Raw genomic sequence first — 19,568 nt, 5'->3', positions numbered from 1 at the left:
AAACAGATTGACTACAAAAACCCCTCCCCCAACGAGGACATACACACACACACACACACACACACACACACACACACACACACACACCCCTCACCCCCCTCCCCTTTTTTAAAGCAATGCTTTGTTGTGCTAAAACTAGTTGGACGAGTTAGGGTGTTTCTGCAGCTACCGAGGCCCTGGCCAATGGAACCCGATCCACCCCGCTGTGCGTAAGCGCGCAATTAAGGATTTAACCAAGGCGGTGCTGCGCCTCAGCCAGCAGTCAGCCAGCAGGAGACACGGCGTCCAGGACTCCCAGCCTCCTCCTCGCCGCCGCCGCCGCCGCCTCCTCCTCCTCCTTCTCTCCTCCACCTCCTCTTCCTCCTCCTCTCCCGCTCCCACAGCCATGTCTGCTTAGACCGGCGCAGCCCACAGCCGACTAGGGCAGCCGTCGCCGGCGCAGCAGCGAGGACAGCGGCCTCGTCTCGTGAGCGATGACAGGAGTGTTTGACAGGAGAGTCCCCAGCATCCGCTCCGGCGACTTCCAAGCTCCGTTCCAGACGTCCGCAGCCATGCACCACCCGTCTCAGGAATCGCCAACTTTGCCCGAGTCCTCGGCCACGGATTCCGACTACTACAGCCCCACGGGGGGACCGCCACACGGCTACTGCTCTCCTACCTCGGCTTCCTACGGAAAAGCGCTCAACCCCTACCAATACCAGTACCACGGCGTGAACGGCTCCGCCGGGGGCTACCCCGCCAAGGCTTACGCCGACTACAGCTACGCCAGCCCTTACCACCAGTACGGCGGCGCCTACAACCGCGTCCCGAGCACCACCAGCCAGCCAGGTACGGAGAAAGGGTGGGGGGCAGACACGGTGGGGGACCCGGACTCCAGGGGTGAGAGATTGGGGGTAGTAGGTGGGGGAGACCTGTGGTTGCCTGCAACAGGACACAAACCCAGCAGAGGGGATTGCGGGGGGGTTGGGAGGGACTGCAAAGGAGAGCCCCTCACCCCAGCCCCCCCCACCCCCGGCGCAGGCGGCGATTTAGGGAGTCTTGGTGGAAGAACCCTCCAGAGCTTCAGACTAGAGTCTTTTCTCTCCCGCACCCCTTGGGGTCCTCCAGTCGCTGGATTCTAAGCTTGCCAGACCAGAAATCCCGCTAGGCTGGAAAGAGGGTGGAAGTGAGGAGAGGAATCCGGCAGCCTCCGAGGTGTTTGCGTAATAAAAAGGAGATTCGTTGGAATTTTTAGTGAGTGTGCGGAGTTGGAGCGAGTAAGCGTGGTAGGACTCATTCGGGATCAGCGTGGGCACCGCCACCGGCCAGCGTGGTGCGGACGCCCGGAGGCGCGCGGTTTGGGGTAGGGGGTTGGGGAGTTTTAGTCCACACCAGAGGAGCTAGCCCAGCCTTCCGAGTTATCCGAGGCATTCCCGAAGACAAAAGGCCATGTCAAAGTGGAGGAGGGTTGCTGAAAGGTCATGATGATGGGGAGGGGGAATTTCCCCCTCCTTCTATCTTCATAGATGCCAGACGTTTATCTTCCAACTCCTTCCTTTTTGTCCACTTTGAAACTTACTTGCAGACTTGAAAGGGTTAGTGAGCTTGGGCGGTTTAGAGCGAGGCTTGAGGTCTCCGTGGAGAGACTTTACTGGTAGAGTTTGATCTCTCCCCAGCAGCACATTAATAAGCCTGCTAATATTAGCATCCCCTACTCTGGCGGAATGGAGACCGCAGCCTTCTTCTCCACCCTTCCTCTCTCCCAGGAGCTGGACGCGCGCGCGCGCACACACACACACACACACACACACACACACACACACACACGCAGCTCTCCACCCCTTCCAGACTTTGGGATAAGGGGACATGTGGCCACAGGGTTTGTCCAACGGTCGTTCAGAAACTCTCCTCCCACCCCCGCCCCAGTCTCCGTTTGTGACAGTGAGAAATTCATGCAGACCTGCCTCCCCTTTGCTACGAAAACACCTCCGCCACTGATCTCCTTTCCCATGTGTGACTCTCGCTGAACTTGAAAAGAGAGTCCGTTCCTTTCACTGTCTACATGTTGTGCAGAAGTTGATTTTTTTTTTTTGCCCAAGAACATATTAAGTCTATTTGTAAAAGAAACCAGATACATCTGCGCTCTCACAGATCTGCAGTGAGATTGTGGGGGCTGTATAATCGGCTCTCTGTCTGTGGCGGCCCCGACCGCTCGCTGCTGAAGTGAAGGAACAGTCTGCTTGTGCGTCTCTGAACTTTGGAGACCTCGGTTAGCAGCGTTTTCTCGGCCCCCATACTGGCCTCGGCGGGTGCCAGAACAGACGATGACTGAAGCGGGATCGCGGCCCCGGGACCTCCCGGCTTGAATCCCTGGGAGGGGCTGGAAGATCTCACCCCGTCAGACACGCAGGCCAGCATTGGGTGGGTGCAACAGGAGCTAGGAATCCCTCAAGGACTGAATTCTGGACAAACCTACCTGTGTGAACAGAGTAGGAATTGGACTGCCTGGGTCTTTCACTATTTGAGAGAAGGGCAAATGTGTCAGGTTTTGGAAAATCAAAGGTAGTTGTGAGTATGAGGCAACGAGAGTAAAGACTAGAAGTTTAAGACAAATCCCCAAGATTGCATTTGAAAGCCTTTCAGTAAAAGGAGGCTTGTCTCCTTACAATCTCTAACCTAGTGTGTTTTGATTATTCAGAAAAAGAAGTAGCCGAGCCCGAGGTGAGGATGGTGAATGGCAAACCAAAGAAAGTTCGTAAACCCAGGACTATTTATTCCAGCTTTCAGCTGGCCGCGTTACAGAGAAGGTTTCAGAAGACTCAGTACCTCGCCCTGCCGGAACGCGCCGAGCTGGCTGCCTCGCTGGGACTGACGCAAACACAGGTAAAGCCGGCCGCCGCCGAGTTCCAGCCCCACCTTGCCTGCGAGCCTGGCGGGGCCTTTGCTCGGTTCCGTCCCCGCTGGCTGGGAGCCGATTAAAGAGAAAGACACCAGTCCCTGCGCCTTTCCCTCCACGAGTCGGATTTGCAGTTAACGACTTGGGGGCGATGGGCCCTGAATGCATCCCTAGTCCCTCAATCAGGGCTCTTGGGGATGGGAACCCCATCTCCTAGGTTGGAAGTGTGTGTGTGTTGGGGGGAGGGGTTGTTTCTAGAATGGTCTTGAGATACTGGTTTCCTTCACCCGAGCGAAGCCTTCGTGGGGTAAGCAGGAACTGATGGCCTCGGGCCATGCCGAGGCCGAGAACCACGCCTCTGGCCCGAGGAACTGGAAGGGTCTCTTCCAGACCCAGCCTGCTTTCGGCTGCGGCAGCTTGGGGGTCGCGAGGTGGGGGGCGCTGTTGTCCGGGGGAATCCGTCCCTTCGCTCTTACCACCACCAGCTGGGGCCCGGGGCGGCACAAAGAATGTAGAAGTCGCCGCCCTGAGCTGCGGGCGGATTCGGGCCCCACCGAGCGAAGCGGCACGCGGGGACTCCAGGGGGGAGATTGGGAAATCGCCCCTTTCTCACGACCCCCGAGCGTGCTCAGCCGGGTGGGCACACGTCCCCTCTCCGAAGGGCTCGGGCGATGGGGGCGGGGGTGGGGGTGGCGAGTGAGGTCGTCGCCACCTCTTGTTCCGGGTACCCCGCTCGGGCCTACAAGCCAGGAGGTTTTGCGCACGGCGACCGAGCTCGCCCTTCCCCCCACTCGCACCCAGAAGGAACAAAAGACCAAGCCTTGGGTCGCACCTTCGCCCACCCGGACGCCTTCCAGCGCGGGCGCTCCTCGAGAGTGCCTCGGGTCGTACCCCTGGCTGTCGGTGGCCAGCTGCGAGGAGAAGCCTGGGCCAATCTGCCTGGGGCTGGGAAGGCGCCTCCCGTTCACTCGCGGCCCCGGGGAAGGAGCGGGCGACCTCCGAGTGTCCCGGTAACGTGTGCCTTTGTTCCCCCCTCCCCTCCCCACTCAGGTGAAAATCTGGTTTCAGAACAAAAGATCCAAGATCAAGAAGATCATGAAAAACGGGGAGATGCCCCCGGAGCACAGTCCCAGCTCCAGCGACCCTATGGCTTGTAATTCGCCGCAGTCTCCGGCGGTGTGGGAGCCCCAGGGCTCTTCCCGTTCTCTCAGTCACCACCCTCATGCCCACCCTCCGACCTCCAACCAGTCCCCTGCGTCCAGCTACTTGGAGAACTCAGCTTCCTGGTACCCAAGCGCGACCAGTTCAATCAATTCCCACCTGCCGCCGCCTGGCTCTTTACAGCACCCGCTGGCGCTGGCCTCCGGGACTCTCTATTAGATGAGCTGCTCTCTTTCGCTCTGTTTATTTGGGGGACTACTGTGTTTTGCCAGTTTTTTTTAAAAAAAATCATAAAAGAATTCATTTGGGGAAGTTTGGAAAATGGAAACAAAAAATTGATTCACGTGTAAAGCTTTTTTTTTTTTGCATGTAAGTTATTGCATTTCAAAGGACCCTCCCCCCCCCTTTTTTACCAAGGAACTTTTTTGCGCAACTGTGGACACTATCAATGGTGCCTTGAAATCTATGACCTCAACTTTTCAAAAGACTTTTTTCAATGTTATTTTAACCGTGTAAATAAGTGTAGATAGAGGAATTAAACTGTATATTCTGGATAAATAAAATTATTTCGACCATGAAAGCAGAATAAATGGCTAGTAAAATTTTGTGCAGGCATTTTTCTTTTTTAAAAAGAATGCTCTGCTCGGATACAAGACAAAAAGGCATGCTGAAGTCGTGGCTGCATATACAAATATGTATTTTTGAATATTGTATTATATATATATTACATGTGTGGCCTGTTTATAGTCCTGTTATATGTATTTAGGTGTTTACCACAAAAACCATTTAGATGATAATGCTGTTTAAACCCAGCTCTTTCAGGGGAGCATAGTGGTAGAATCTTAATACATCACTCATCCTGTGTGAGAAAGAAGACAACAGAAATCCCTCAATAACCCCACTGAATTTTAAGCAATTAGGGTAGAGAACTATACCCCCCCATCAGCCTGAGTATTGCCAAAGCAATTAGACAAATTATACTCTTCAAAGGGAGCTTCAGAGATGAGGAAAGGAAGAAAGGAAAAGAAAAAGAAATGTCCTCTCTCTCCTATTACTTTTCCTTTATTAATATAAACAGTTTGGGGCATGGCAAATGGTATACAGCTTTAGAATCCTTGTAGTACCATTATAAATGTAACCAAGTTCTCTCAGAGATGAGAAAATCACCACAGAAAATAATGGTGTGTTTAAATCAATAGGCCAATCAAGGAATATTGGGGGGGGCAGAATCTATTCCTTCCACAAATGTATTGCCAAGAAAAGGAAGTTCTGTGGGGAGAAAAAAAAGGAAGGCTTTTAGCTCTGTACTTTTTTATTTCATGTGAAATAAGGTTAGATATACCCATATATATAATTCATACTTTTTGCCATTCTGATGACGTTTTCCCATTTGCTTTTACATAATACAGTTGGCACGATCAGTTCTAAACTACGGAAAATAGAATCTCTTTGCTGGAATTTCTTCTTTGTGAAGCTTTGAATGGGACAGGCATGAAGGACTTGCAGCCAGTATGACCTACATCTCATCTTTTCACATTTCAGCGAATAGATATCCATAATATAAGCTGATCTTAAGCTTGGGGCCAGAGCAGCAGCTTGAGTTGTAGTTGTCATTCTGCCTGGCTGTCCTTAAGTCAGCCTGAGTATATTTCTTTAGAATGCCAAGAGAACTCCTCTGTTGGAAATTACAAGACGCATGAGAAATATTTTACAGCTAGGAAGTCAGCAGCAATAAAAGTGACAAAAGAGGCTTCGTACAGGAGAGGGATTAGAACATAAAAAATTACATCCTGTCATGTGGGGATTTCTGTAAAGGTTCTTCCAGGGTGGGGAGACAAGACCTGAAAAGGCATGCTGTGTGCCTGGAGGGGAATTTACCCGTGGTGTGTTCTCTCTCTCTCTCTCTCTCTCTCTCTCTCTCTCTCTCTCTCTCTCTCTCTCTCTTTCTCTCTCTCCTCCCATTTGGTTCTTGCTTTTCTATTTCATTCTATTCCTTCCTTCTCCCCAAAACAGACTAGAAGCACCCAGTTTAGAACTGCTTGAGCCTAAGGAAGCCGTTTATGCCTGGTCTAGGGTCAGCACATGGTGGTGGGGGGAGGGTATCAACCCCTCCATCAACAGGGGAGCTGCTTCATTTTGCTATATTCCCTGTCCTCTACCGACTCCAGTAGTCCCGACGTGCTGAGGGGCTAGAAGCTCTGGGAGAGAGCAATGGGGAGAACAAGGAATTATTTTGTTTTCTGCACTGGCATGGAAAGAGGAAGGTGAAGGAGATGAAGGTATCCATTTTCTTCTTTTCTTTCTTTGATTGCGAGGGTTTCGGTAGTTTGTCCCAGCTACTTTTGCTGGGACAAATACCTCACTTGCGGTTTGCAAACTCCAGGCTTCCCGCGGCCGCGCAGGTCCTCTCCCAGCCCCAGGGTGCGTGTTTAGGAAGGTGGGGGGGTGGGGCGCCCCCGCGGCACACCTCTCCACCCACAGGTTGCCCGAGTGTCAAGAATGCGCTTAGAACACGCTCTTTCCTCTTCCGTACATAAGAGGGCAGATTTTTTTTTTTCAGCTTTCCGTCACTTCCCAGCCCTCATTCCTGAAGGGAAAAGGGGGCTCCCTTCACCACCTCCAGTCACCAGACTCGGCTGAGCTGAGGGTAGGGCGGATCCCGACTCTTGCAGGGCAGGAGAGGGAAGCTCTTTTAATGATCACCCTCCTCTCTCCTTAGCTTTGACATTGTTAGGAACGGGAAAACCTCCCCCGGCCAAGGATAAGCGGACCGCGACTCGGACCCAAACTTAGATGCCTTCCCTTCTGCCAACCTCACTTGTTCCACTCACAGTAGGCCTCTTCTCGCGTGGGTTTTTTTTCATAACTTGATTCAGGAGCGGTGAATAAAAATATTCTGGTAAGTGAGTCCACCATGGGCTTTCCCTGGCACCATGGGGTTTCTCCCCGGAGATTTTAACTCCCAACAGTTCAGCGCCTAAGGATGTAAAAATAACAGATCCTCAGCAAAGTCTAAAAATACCGGTGATGATTCTTGCACGCGCCCTCCCTCCCACCTTCCCACTTTTTCCTCCATTGTTTCGTCCTAGATCTAAGATCTGTGTACCAGTCCCTAGGATATTCCCAGATAGGCCGACCCCACTCACTTCCTATCTGCACTTGTCTTCCAGCTCTCAGTCTAGTGCTCCCAAAATCAGTCAAGCCTACTCCAAGGTTAATTTTTTATTCAGGGGACTTAACACACACCCACTTGAGTACCACCTACTCCGTTTTCAGATCCCTCCACAAAGCCCAGGCGGAGCAGGGCTCGCCAGCCAGGCTTGCCATACCGTGTGCCCTGCCCCCAAGCCGGGCTCTCCAGTAGATCAGATAAATTAGCCTTTGTTTGAGGCTTGGGTTGGGCTAGGCGAATTTCTGCCCTTTTCCCCCCTTTTTCCTGGCTGCCACCTCCTTGTGGGACAACAGGCGGCCTGGGGATCCGAGAGAAGCCGCATTCCTGTGGGTGCCAGGCGGCTCCAGTGCTGAGCCACAGGGCCTGACACACACACACACACACACACACACACACACACACACACACAGGAACCCGCAGACTTCGCTGGCCTTGATCTCTTTCGGGCTCTCTGGTTCTGTCTCCCATCGGGACATCCACGCAGGAGCCATTCTACCCCCACTCGAATCCACCCAGGACTCTGTCTCGAGCAGGAATGCCCGGACCCACACAAAGATGTACTCACACCCCCTCCCAGTGACACAGACCAGGCTAGCATCTCCCCGCCCATGCCAGTCCTCTTTCTCCCGCCCCTTATCCCACAACCCCAGACGCGCCGGCGAGCCTCCACTGGCTCCTTTGATCCCACCGGACGCCCCACGGCTAGCGACGTCCGGGCTGCTGGGTCTTGGGAGACACCCACAGCGCGCCGAGGCCAGCCAGCTCTTGCAACCTCCTGCAAGTGCTCACTGTGGTTCACTTTGACCTCGACCCTGCTCAGTCTCGGCAGTTCTTCCCCCCCCCCTCTATCCCCCCACCCCGCGCCCCTCCAAGCGCACGGGTTTCTTTCTAGAACACTGTCCAAGCCCCTCTTCAATTCAGGGCTTCCTTTATTGTGGATGGGGGGAATCTTTAGGGTTATTTAAGCACCCCCTTCCCCTCTCTGTCCTCGCAACCTCCTGGATCGAGCGCCTCCCAAAGACTACTGGGACCTTGCCAAGCAAGAGCTCCCCAGCCCTCCCGGGAGGCGCACCCTGAGGGCAACAGCACACGGGCATCTCTGGGAAGCGCGCCAGACCGTGCGGATCTGCTTGTGGTCACCCCTCTTCTCCACCCTTAAGCACTCCCCCCCAGTGAGGACAGAGGTTCCTACCCACCCGGAGCCCGGGGAAGGGACTCTGCGGCTGGCTCCCGTCCTCAGCTCCCTCCCAGGTTGCCCACAAACCTTGCACATGGTACTTGGTTTCATAGCGAACTTTGGGCCTTGAAAATGGTTCAAATAGCAGTGGCACATGTGGGATTGGTTAAATCTTTTCTACCCAGCCTCGTCTCCCCCCCCCATCGCACCTCCCCACCGCCCTCGGTGTTTTCTTTTGCCCATGACAGGGTTTGGGTTTTTCGGTTGTGCCAGGCAGAAAGTGTACATTGTACTCAGTGCCTGAGATATGGAGGGCTTCTTTAAGGCAGGGGGAAACCGTTCCTTTCAATCATCCAGGGCTGCCGACTGTAACGTAATAACCTATTTTATAGGTCAGGCTCGCGCCCGTGTAGATAGGAACTGAGGGAATTTACATGAATCTCTCTTGAAAGGAGATGAGAGTCCTGTTTTGTAGCAATTAAACGTCTCTGCTCTTTTGTTCTCTTGGACTTCGTATTTCCTTCTAATTTATGGGATTCCAAAGGAGTCTTTTTTGCCAAAAGCACACGCATTATTGAGTCTGTTCCACATCCTAAACCAAGATTTATATAAAACCGTGAAATACCACACATTACGACCTTTCACCACAGGAAGGAAAAAATGGCTTCATAACATCATTCCACACACGCTCAGGCGGGCGCACGCGTGCGCGGGTGTGCAGCATACACACACACACACACACACACACACACACACACACTCTCCTAGTTTCAGTAACAATTCACTGTGGAAATCCACCACACAGTTTTTTTTTTAAGAAGTGGGTGGGGGTGAAGAATGGTAAACAGCTCCTAAGCTATGATTTTAAAGCCCCCCCCCCAAAAGGCGTGAAGACAGAAACTGCCACTGCAAGCTTATTGTCATCCAATGTCTATTTCTGCCACTTGCTATTTGCAAGGTGGGAATGGGGCGGAGGAGGCATGATATGGACTCAACTTTCATCTCTAAACAAGGGTCACTAAACAGGAGACATTTCATTATTGCCCTTAAATTCACAGGAGCTAGAAAAGCCTGCTGGAATCCACCCTGCAGCGTGGCTCCAGCTGGGCAGTTCCTGGGTCTATAAGGTGGTGGTGAGGAGGGAGAATCATCACATATTGGCCTACAGGCTTGAGATGATGCCTAGGAAATTCTCTGAAGTCATACTGGGAAAAAATTGAACTCGTTGGGGGTGTCCAAGCCCTGGATATCCTCCACCAGTTGGTCCCCACTAGTATCCAAAATTAAACTGGGTCTTCATAGGAGAGGATTCATCCTTCTAGGAGTAATCACAAGAATCCTCAGAGGGCTTGGACTCTGGGACCTAAACAGTCTCTTAGTATCTCTCCAGCTTCTCTCATTCTAACTCTCCCTGATCCATCCATATTTTAAGGAGAATGAATGTACTCTTTTAAGGTACATATTGTGAACTGTGACAAAAGAAACAACTTGATTGGTATATTGGGGGAGGGTGGAGGGCAATGTCAATTAATAAAAGTTAATGATGGGATTAAAAGAAATAGCTGGCCAAGCTGATTAGAGAAGACAGCTTCCCAGTTAGCTATATACATTTTTCTGCTGATATCCTCTAGGTCTCTTCATGACTTTTTTTTTTCACTATGAAAGTGAGTAGAGAGAAGAAATGCTGGAACACTTACAAGCACCCAGGGCATTTTGCTCTGATGACAAGAGAGATTGCAAATTCATTTAAGAAAATATTCATAAACAACTGACAGGCTGCACTCTGAAGTATCTTTGGGAAACGCTGGTGAAACTGACAAATATTCTTTGCTGTGGGGGAGGGACACTTTTTAAAAGTAGGGAAATATTTTGGGGGTGAGGAGAAAGACAGGAAGCTAAAAAAGGAAGAAGAAAAAAAAATTCAGCCTCCAGGCAGCAGCAGACACAGCAGCCCTTGCAAACACATCAGCCCTGCTCTATTGAAGATTTGGACACGTAATGCTTCAGACCACTGATTTGCTATTTTCTTAATTCCCGCTCTTCTTTTTCCATATGAATCAAACAGCCTTTTGTCCTTCAGGGTTTGATTTGATCGCTACTGTTCACATTTCACTTTTGTATTTTCCTCTTCCTATACCATTACTCATTGAGTGCCCCGTGAAATTACAATCGTACATTTTCAACTCAGCAACCCATTTGCAGTGCAAAAATAGGGTCTAAATAATGGCTGAATTAGCCCTACTGGACAGTTTCAGATGTAACACTCTGTAATAATTATATTGCAGGCTGGATTAGGATGCTATTATCATAATCTGGACGTTTACAATTATCTGTAATTTGCAAAGATGCGCCAGGTCTTGATTACAGCAGTTTTTTTTTTTTTTGTATCACGCTAACCATCACTAAACAGTGACAGTAATAACAGCTAATTTTGCTGGCAATATAAGAGGTGCTGGGGTGTGCAAACAATTTCACACCTGGATGTGCTCACTCAACCAAGAATATAGAGAAAGAGCTTCTGCCCTGAGACTCAGAAAAATATTCTCCTGTGCTTCGGTTCAGTATAGATTTCTAGACTCTGATCATTGCTTAAGGGATATTCACTGGGGTAAGTTTTTATTTCTTGAATACTTCAAGGCACAATTTCTATATTATCTCTTCTCACACTTTTCAAGCTATGTTTGTTGTATGTTCTGTGGACTACAACTTTGCCTTATATATTTGATTTCTTCTACTAACTGTGAGAGTTGTTCTGATGAGTAAAATAATGTTGGTGAGAATGGGATCGTTGAGAGCCTGATTTGTCTGTATTGCTTTTGGTGCAGTTGTTATGGTGAGTGAAGCTTGTGACTAGAGACGGGAAAAGCCCCAGGTTTCTGTAAGGTTTGGGAGGGATCCTAAGGTTCCAAGTTAAAAGTCTACTTAAATGTTTTTTACTCACAATGACTCCTGGATGAATCCATTAGACCTACTTGTGACCGTGAATTTAGGTTTTGAGGTATCAAAGGCAAAGCACTACTTTATTTAGAATCACAGGTATGCGGACCTTTGCAAATGCAGGTGTAGTCTAAATCTCTGCACTTTGCAGCCGCTGAGGCACCTTTCCTTCAGTTGTGGGGGGAAAGATACAGAATTGATAGCTGAATTCCTGGAAGGCTGTAGTAAAGGGCCTTTGCCTCAAATGTATTGGGGGGACATTCAGATTTTGAAATTTATGACCTGTTTAACCCAATGCTTACACCCTATGGTTGGAAAGGCATGATTGGCTGAGATGCAGAATGGAAATAGAGAGACATGAAACCTGTCTGGTTTAAAGACTAACCAAGGAGGACTAGCGAGGAACAGTGCAGTTCTATCTATAGATGACGCTGTTTCCTGACTCTGATGGCACTCTAAGCTGCTAGAAATGTTAAATGCAAAAGCCTGAGATTTTTTTTTTTTGCATCTCCCTCCCACTGCAGAAAAAACCTTTCTTCAGTGGCTGTAACCTTTGGTCTAACTTATGTCAAAGGATAATGAGATGCTTATTGGTATCTAAGAAAAATTATCTCTGTCACTCTTACACACATCATCTCACATGTATTGTGTGGGTCTCTGTCTCTTTCTCCCCACCCCTTTTTCCCCCTCTCTGTTTTAAGAAGGGAAATAAGGTGAGAATTTGGCTTTGGAACTGGAATTCTGCAACCTCCTAGGAAGTTTGTAAACATGGAAAGGTATAGAAAAGCAACAAGATTGGGCTCTGCCCTTTGCCACACCCCTTCTACCAATCTCTCTCTGGGGAATCAGTTTACTATGGGGGGGTCAATACATTCTAGAGAGTGAAAATATTAACCCTTAAGTTTCAGAGGATCAGAGGAGGCTCAACTCCAAAGACAGTTCTAGGGACATGTGGTTGATTTTGTTCAATTAAACCCATGTTAAAGTATTAAAAACATTCTACAGCTGCACCCATAACACCTCCAGTATGTGAACACACATGATGCATTTGCTGGATTTCAGGATTCTATGTACTTACAGTGGTTTGGTATATATCTGGTGGATTTTTTTAAAAATTAGTGTTGGTTTCGATGTATGGTAGCTTTCCCTCTAACGTAATTTGAATAATTCAGCAAAGCCCCACTACCAGCTGTACTTCTGCAGCCTCTTCTATTCTTTTCAGCATTATAATTTTGGTTAATTTTCAATTTTAGGTCCTACGTCTCTGCAATTTGTGTATGAATAACAGAATAATTTCCCTCTTTTGTTTCGCCTTTCCTGTTCCTGAATCTAAATAAAGATGGCTTTTTAGTATTAAAAGTGGAAGAAAATTACAGGTAATTATCTTTGACGGTAAAAACGCTGTAATCAGCGGGCTACATGAAAAATTACTCTAATTATGGCTGCATTTAAGAGAATGGAAAAAAACCTTCTTGTGGATAAAAACCTTAAATTGTCCCCAATGTCTGCTTCAAATTGGATGGCACTGCAGCTGGAGGCTTTGTTCAGAATTGATCCTGGGGAGCTACGAACCCAAAGTTTCACAGTAGGAAGGGGGAAAAAAGAAAAGAAAACATTTTTCCTAATGTAACAATGCGAATGCTAGAAAATGACAAGACTGATCGGTTTTAAACCATTCTGAAGACTGACTGAGCGTGGAAGTTGCTCAACAAAAAAAGGAACGGGTATATTGGTAAGTAGTCTTTGCTTTGTGTCTAATTATAGTGACTGTCCTTTTGCACGACTGTATGTCGCTGTCATTATATGGAGCACTCTGAGTATCTCTATTGACTTCTGATAAATGGCTCAGTGGTTTCAGGGTTCATAATTTGAAGGATGCCCAGGTCTGTAGCCATTAATTCTCACAGTATGGGGCTTCCTGCTTGTATGACGAAAGGACTTTTCATTTTCTTTATTTCTTTCCTTTCCACTAGATCGGAAGGATGTGTTTCTTCCATGATAGGACATTTTTCTATCTAGCTACCTTGTGATGGATTTCAAATAGTAAGGAGGCAGAAATTGTTCATTTTGCTTGTTTTCTGGTTTTTTTTTAAATTTCTTTGCTATTTTTATGCTAAAAGGGGGAAAAACTGCTTCCTAAGATAAATACAGCTGTATTGTTTGGTGGCTGGGAAGAGTGTACAGGACCATCCTCAGTGCAGCACTAGAAACTACCTGATATCTTGAGGTTAAAGTGAGGTAGATCATTCTAGTGCTAAAAAAATTATAAATGTGTAGATATTACAACAAAAATGTAATGTTTAAAGGAAGCTGAGAAAACATCTATGATTAATATTAAAGCACTTAAGACAAAAGCTAGTAGTGTAGATTGACATCTTTGAAAGCATTTGATGTTTGTCTTTAGGGCTTCCCATATTAGGAAATAGGAATTATTTAGAAAATATGAGAGGGAGGAGGGAAGGGGAGAGAGACAGACACACAGAGAAATATACAGGACACTCCCAGCGCTTTGTGGCTTTTACTCCATATATGAAAGAAGACAAAAACATACAAAGTATATATACAACTAAAATTCAACAATATATACAGAAATGTTGCTCAATATAAACGTCCCTATTAGCTTAGTGAATGCCACCAATTCGCCCATGTAAGGTGTCAAAGCAATAGAATGGTGATGTTGGTTGCTTCCTCTCTTTCCGGATTCCAGTTCAGGGTTTGGGGTTGGGTAGGAAAAGAGCATTTTTCTTGTTGTTTGTTTGTATTTTAAAATGAATCTTCATTCATGGTCATTGCATTGCCTTTTGATAAAACATGCAGCGGTCTAATTTTACAGCTGATTTTCCTTTCTCTTTAGAAAAGGGCTGTTGTGTGAGGGTTTTTTTTATTCTTTTTTCTTTTCTTTTTTTTTGTGTCAGTTTAGGATTGGTAAATAAAAATACAGGAGTCCGAAAGGCTTCTTTCCTCATGTAATGTCTTAAGCTCATTAAACAAGTAAAAATGCTGCCATGTTTGTGCAGATTCTTCTGGTGGGAAGGGGAAATGTCTTTTTTTTTAAAGTCATTTTGATGGATATTCCTAAAGAGAAGAGGAGGTTCAGAGTGTGGATCCCAAGGGGTAAGGGAAAATATCCTTACAGGGAGTAATTCCAAAAAAGCTGTCACATTCTCTCTCTCTTTCTCCCTCTCTCTCTCTCTCTCTCTCTCTCTCTCTCTCTCTCTCTCTCTCTCTCTCTCTCTCGTTCTCTCCCACTGTCCCTCTCAGATACATTGTTAGCTACTAAGATTGTTCAAGGAAAGAATAAGAAAGGAAAAGGGAAAAGAAAGAAATAGGAAGGAAAAAGGAAATAAAGAAGAAATAAAAATGAAGGAAAGGTAAGTAGGTATAAAAATTAGTGAATTGTGAGAAAATGAGAGGGGGGGAAGAAAGGGAGAGAGGATCAGAAAGGAGAGAGCCCCGCTGGCTTCTGGCCACACGTACAAGTTCTCCGAACCTTCTCCTTAGGCTCGGTTTGGCAGATGCAAACAAGTACCGGATCCTCCTTGTCTTGAGCAGACGTTCCCCTAGGGTATTCCCTCAGACAACTCACATCATCTGTGGCCTCTGCATCGTGTCCTGGTGTGGTGAGGAGTACCAGTGCGAATAGCCCGGCATGTAGCTGTTGGGGGGCATACTGACGCCCTTGGCTGAGGCTGAAACGTCCCACACTGGAGGCAGCGCTGGCGAGCGTGGTGACAGGGCTGCCGAGCCTGGGAGAGGGTCGCTTTCATGAGGGTTACTGCCTTGCTTCAGCAGTTTCTTAAACTTAGAGCGCTTGTTCTGAAACCATATCTTCACCTGGAAGAAACATAGCAGTCATTAATACAGACAAATGGGTGCCTCTTGACTCCAAGCTTTAGAAGCAATATTTAAAAAAAAAAAAGTCCTACAATGCCAAGAAGTCAAGTCCCGCCTCCCTCCACCTCTTTCTAGCCTCCACCATCCCTCCTCCCTCAACCTATTAGATATCTTGTCTAGATAACTAAAATCCCACTGATCTATGAGTTGCATACTGGCCTGGGTTTAAAACAATAGCATAAATGCGATTTTTTTAAAAAAGGAAAATCTGATTGAGATAATGGGATCAAAGTTTGATGAAGGATCAAAGCCAGGCAATTGAAATCCTGTCATATGGTAGTCTGTTTTTAACATTTTTCCAGCCCCCTAAAACGGGCATATTTATAAATGTACATGAGCAAATGACTATGAAAAGATGAGCGCCTGTAAGTCTGTATCCAAATACACAGAATATCTCTGTGAATACAGTGCACACCATCTACTATGCATGGAGCATCTGTCTCCTAATATAAACATGTCTCTACAATCCTGCAGGGATTAGGCTGTGCACCTCCCCCCATTCCCTACTTTGTATGTTGCTTAGGCAAACTGTGGTCAACAATCATCACAGGCTTGTTAGTGTAGTTACTAAAAGCTTCTGAAAGCTAGATGTGAATCAGGGAGCAAATTTGGACTAACTTTTCAACTGTGCTGTATTTGAAGAAAGAAATGTATGGTGCTGCTTCCTTTATCTTGACAATTCCTGGAATCTGTGTTTCTAGGAATAATACAAGTAAGTCACTGAGTAGCTGGAATCACTTCATATCAAACCTCAACTATTTCCACTGGCAAAATGGCAAGAGAGAGCAGGCTAAACACACACACAAAAATGAAAGAACATGTCTTAAGGCACCATTCCATCAGTCCCCAGCATTCAGTTAATAAAACCTGAGTATTACCCACCTAGGATATGAAGCAGTTGAATGAATCAACAAGGACTAAAATTGCAGGTGATTGCAACCTGGCTTTATAACAAGGGTTCTTCTAATATACCTACCTAAACCCCTTTCTGTGAGATCTGAAATGTCCCATACATCTTCCAAATTAGTAGGCCTGGAGCACTTCAGCCACTGTTCTTATCTGTGGCTTTTACCAGCTATAATTTGGACAGCATTCCTTTTTGATCTTCAACTCTGCCATGTCACCCACCCCAACCTGTACTCCTTGGGAGGGAGGGGGGATTCTATAGCCTCTATCAGCCAATGTCATATAGTTTAACCACTGAGTTTAAAGCAGTCTTCAGAAAGAAAGAGAAAAGCCCACCTGACCCATCCTAAAACAGTTTGTACACAGGTGACTTTGTTGAGCGCCATTGCAAACTATGCCTACCTGGCTTGTACTCCCCATTTCACTTTGTAAGTTTCCTAGGCCAATGAGTTGAAATTCTATTATTTCTGGGGACCCACAAAAAGAATCCCTAAAATAGGCCTTATTTTGTTCACTGGCTGTTCATCTTTCTTTCCTACTTGGTTGTTCACATTCAAGTTGTTTGCTCTGGAATAGGATTTGATTGAATGCTATGATTTGTTCACCAAAGGATGCTAGACTGAGGTGGGGTGGCGGTAGGGTGTGATGGATATGCACATCCAATCCAGTATTCAATACCAGTTCATTTATTCCAAACTGGGAATCCCGGTAAAGTGCGCAAAGGCATTTGTCATTAAGCTCCTTCTATCCTTGGTTGACTAGGCCAAGATTTCCTTTTTCAGGCGCTCCCTGTTCGATTTGCTAGAGGAGCCAGCCTTCGGGGCTACTCGGCCTTCCCGGAATTTACCTGTGTTTGTGTCAGTCCTAAGGAAGCTGCCAACTCGGCTCTCTCAGGAAGGGCCAGGTATTGAGTCTGCTGAAAGCGATGGTTTAAAGCTTGGAGCTGCAGGCTAGAATAAATGGTCCGAGGCTTCCGGATCTTTTTCCCTTTTCCGTTGAACCTGATTTCCCCGTTTTCGATCACTGTGGTTTTTTGTTGATCTGTAAGCAAACAACAGGGGAGCGATAGTCACGCCGAGGCCCGTGCTGCTTGTCTCCCTGCGCGAGGCCAGGCCTGCACAGCCGGCTTTTCCCCCAAGCCTAAAAAGGGTTTCCTCGAAGTATTCCCCGCGCTGCCCTGAACTCTCTGGGTCCACCGTGCGCGTACGTCCCCAGCGGCTGTGTTGCTACTCCCTGGCTGCGTCTGGCCCTAACAATGCGCGGTGGCTGGATCAGGAAGCCGTGGTGACACAGACGTCCTCGGCCGCAGCACCGTCGGCGCCCCGGACTCTCTGGGACGCGCGGCGCGCTGGGGCTTCAGCTGCCTGGGCTGAGCGAGGCTCCGTGGCCCGGCTTCCCAGTGTCTGCAGCTGTCCTGACCCACACGGGTGTGAACGCAGTCAGTTGACTGGGTGACACCAGCTCCCAACCCCGACGAACCAGGGCCTCTCAGCCCCATCAAAATGACTCAGCTAAGGGATCCAAACAAAACCAGCCCGGGGCTCCCACCAGCCCCAGAGCAGACTGCGCCTCTCAGGACAACTTTGTCCCCTCAGGTGCTGAAAAACATCAGTCTCGAGTCCTCAGAAAGCTCTCCACGAACAAAGGCACAACCAACATGGCATGAAAAACCCAGAGGGAGGGGGCAAGGCGGTGCTGGGGTAGAGAAGTGGGGAGGGGGTACGCCACAAAGTCTGCAAGAAAAAAACCCGATTGTCACTAGTTTAAGCAGAGCCACAGGCCGTGCCAGCTTCCCTCCAAGTCGCTGAGGCGCACTGTGCACCCCCACGCAGAGTAGGCCACTGCCTGCCCCAGCGTGGGCTGGGTAGCTGACTACGCTCCCCGGCTCCCGGCCCAGAAATGTCCCCAGTCCAGACAAACCAGGGTTTCAGCCCACCGGGAAAGGGCGAGGCAAAGGGCGCACAGCCCGGGAAAGCCGGAGAGTGCCGTGGGGACCCCACTCGTAGTGCCTAGCCGGGCGCTCGCGGAGACTGTGGGCGCCGGGCGAACCGCGCCCGTGAGGCTGGGGTCGGGGAGGGCAAGGAAGGGACGCACCGCGAGGAAGCCGGGGGTCCGGGACGACGAGAAGGGGCCGCGCTGGGAGAAGCCGGCAGGCAGGCGCCAGGCGAGCGGGCGCGCACGGGGCCCGGCTGGGGGCGCGCCGGGCCGCCTGGGGGAGGGGGCCGCCGGAGGCCCGAGGCGTTGAGGAAGTGCTTGGGGTGAGCAGGGGCGGGCGGGCGGGGTGGGGGGCAGTTGGGAGGCGGGAGAAGAGAGCTGTCCCAGCGGCCTCTCACCTGTGTCGTCCCCTCGCGTCTGGGCGGCCGCGCTGCTGTTGTGGTAGGACTGGAGGTAAGGGCTGTGCTGCGAGTGGCTCATGTAGGGGTAGGCGGCGAGCGAGCGGTGGTTGTAGGAGTTGCCTCCGCCCGACGCGTAGGGCGAGCCGTGGTGGTGGTGCTGGTGGTGGTGGTGGTGCGAGCCGGCCGCCGCCGCCGCCGCCGCGGCCGAGTGCAGGCAGTGCAGCGGGTAGTGCGCGCCTGCCATGGCCGGGGAGCTCTGCTGCGAGTGCGGCTGCGGCGGCGGCGGCGGCGGCGGCGGCGGCGGCTGCTGCGGCGGCTGCTGTTGCTGCTGCTGCTGCTGCTGTTGCTGCTGTTGCTGCTGTTGCTGCTGCTGCCCGAACTCCATGAAGGCAGATTTGGACGAGTCCTGGCCTTCCAAGCCGTCAGCCATCGTAGTCATGGTCATCATCAAAACTTTGGGGGCTGGAGAAAGGCTTCTCCCGGGTTTCCTTCACCCTCCCCCACTTGGCTCGCGCCGCTCTCCCCTCTGCAGCCACCTTAGCGCTTGGGATCCTTGCAAAAAAAAAAAATTAAAAATTTAAAAAGGAGGGGGCCGTGGTTCTCCCTCTCCCTCGCTCTTCTCTAATATATATATATATACATATACATACATACATATATATTTAATATAAAGAGATAGAGTGAGCAGGGCCTTGTTAACCCAAAGGGAGGAGGAAGGGGGAGGGATGGGAGAGGAGAGGGGGAGGGGGGAATCTGCTCTCCCCCCCTCCTTTTATTTCCCCCCTTGGATTTTTTGGGGGCTGGTGCAGTTTAAGGCAGAGATTTTAAGGTGGATTCTGCGAAAGTTGCGCGTCTGCTTTCAGACTTGATGCAGACGCCACGAGTCGAATGGTTTGTCTCCAAAGGGCAGCGCTTCCCCATTGGTCAGTCGCCCTCTGACGTCACAGGCGCACGGTTTCCACTGGCGTGTGCGCGCCGCTCGCAGAGTTCTTCGCCTACCTTAGGCAACTCCAATCCTAGCCTAGAGCTGCAGCCCGGGGGCCGCGCTGCCAGGCTCCCCGGGCTGCCGCCGAGGGGAGGCGCCTCCTCCCGGACAGCCGCCGACGCTTC

The 19,568-nt window shown here is 49.4% G+C and overlaps 2 protein-coding genes across 3 annotated transcripts; one reads left to right on the top strand and one right to left on the bottom strand.

Annotated features, from left to right (window-relative positions):
• Window positions 1-401: 401 nt before the first annotated feature.
• On the top strand, window positions 402-4,324 carry Dlx5 (distal-less homeobox 5). The gene is made up of 3 exons (XM_090332352.1): window positions 402-828; window positions 2,678-2,862; window positions 3,926-4,324. The coding sequence occupies exons 1-3, from the start codon at window positions 474-476 to the stop codon at window positions 4,253-4,255; spliced, it is 870 nt and encodes a 289-aa protein (XP_090188478.1). The 5' UTR covers window positions 402-473; the 3' UTR covers window positions 4,256-4,324.
• A 9,980-nt stretch (window positions 4,325-14,304) lies between these two features.
• On the bottom strand, window positions 14,305-19,304 carry Dlx6 (distal-less homeobox 6). Of its 2 annotated transcripts, XR_016535418.1 has the most exons (4): window positions 18,456-19,304; window positions 16,970-17,163; window positions 14,800-15,156; window positions 14,309-14,397 (listed from the first exon to the last, which is right to left on the bottom strand). XR_016535418.1 is itself a non-coding variant. In XM_090332351.1 (3 exons), exons 1-3 carry the CDS (start codon window positions 18,904-18,906, stop codon window positions 14,905-14,907), a joined length of 897 nt encoding a protein of 298 aa, XP_090188477.1. In that variant the 5' UTR covers window positions 18,907-19,304; the 3' UTR covers window positions 14,305-14,904. The 2 variants fall into 2 exon arrangements, 1 of the variants encoding a protein (XP_090188477.1); XM_090332351.1 differs by having other exon boundaries at window positions 14,305-15,156.
• Window positions 19,305-19,568: the final 264 nt, after the last annotated feature.

Source organism: Megascapheus bottae, chromosome 5 (genome assembly GCF_031878675.1).
Source record: "Megascapheus bottae isolate mThoBot1 chromosome 5, mThoBot2.hap1, whole genome shotgun sequence".
In the NCBI taxonomy this organism is placed as follows: Eukaryota; Metazoa; Chordata; class Mammalia; order Rodentia; family Geomyidae; genus Megascapheus; species Megascapheus bottae.
The sequence above is the reverse complement of the archived record's forward strand: the minus strand, read 5'-3'. Positions and strand labels throughout refer to the sequence as shown.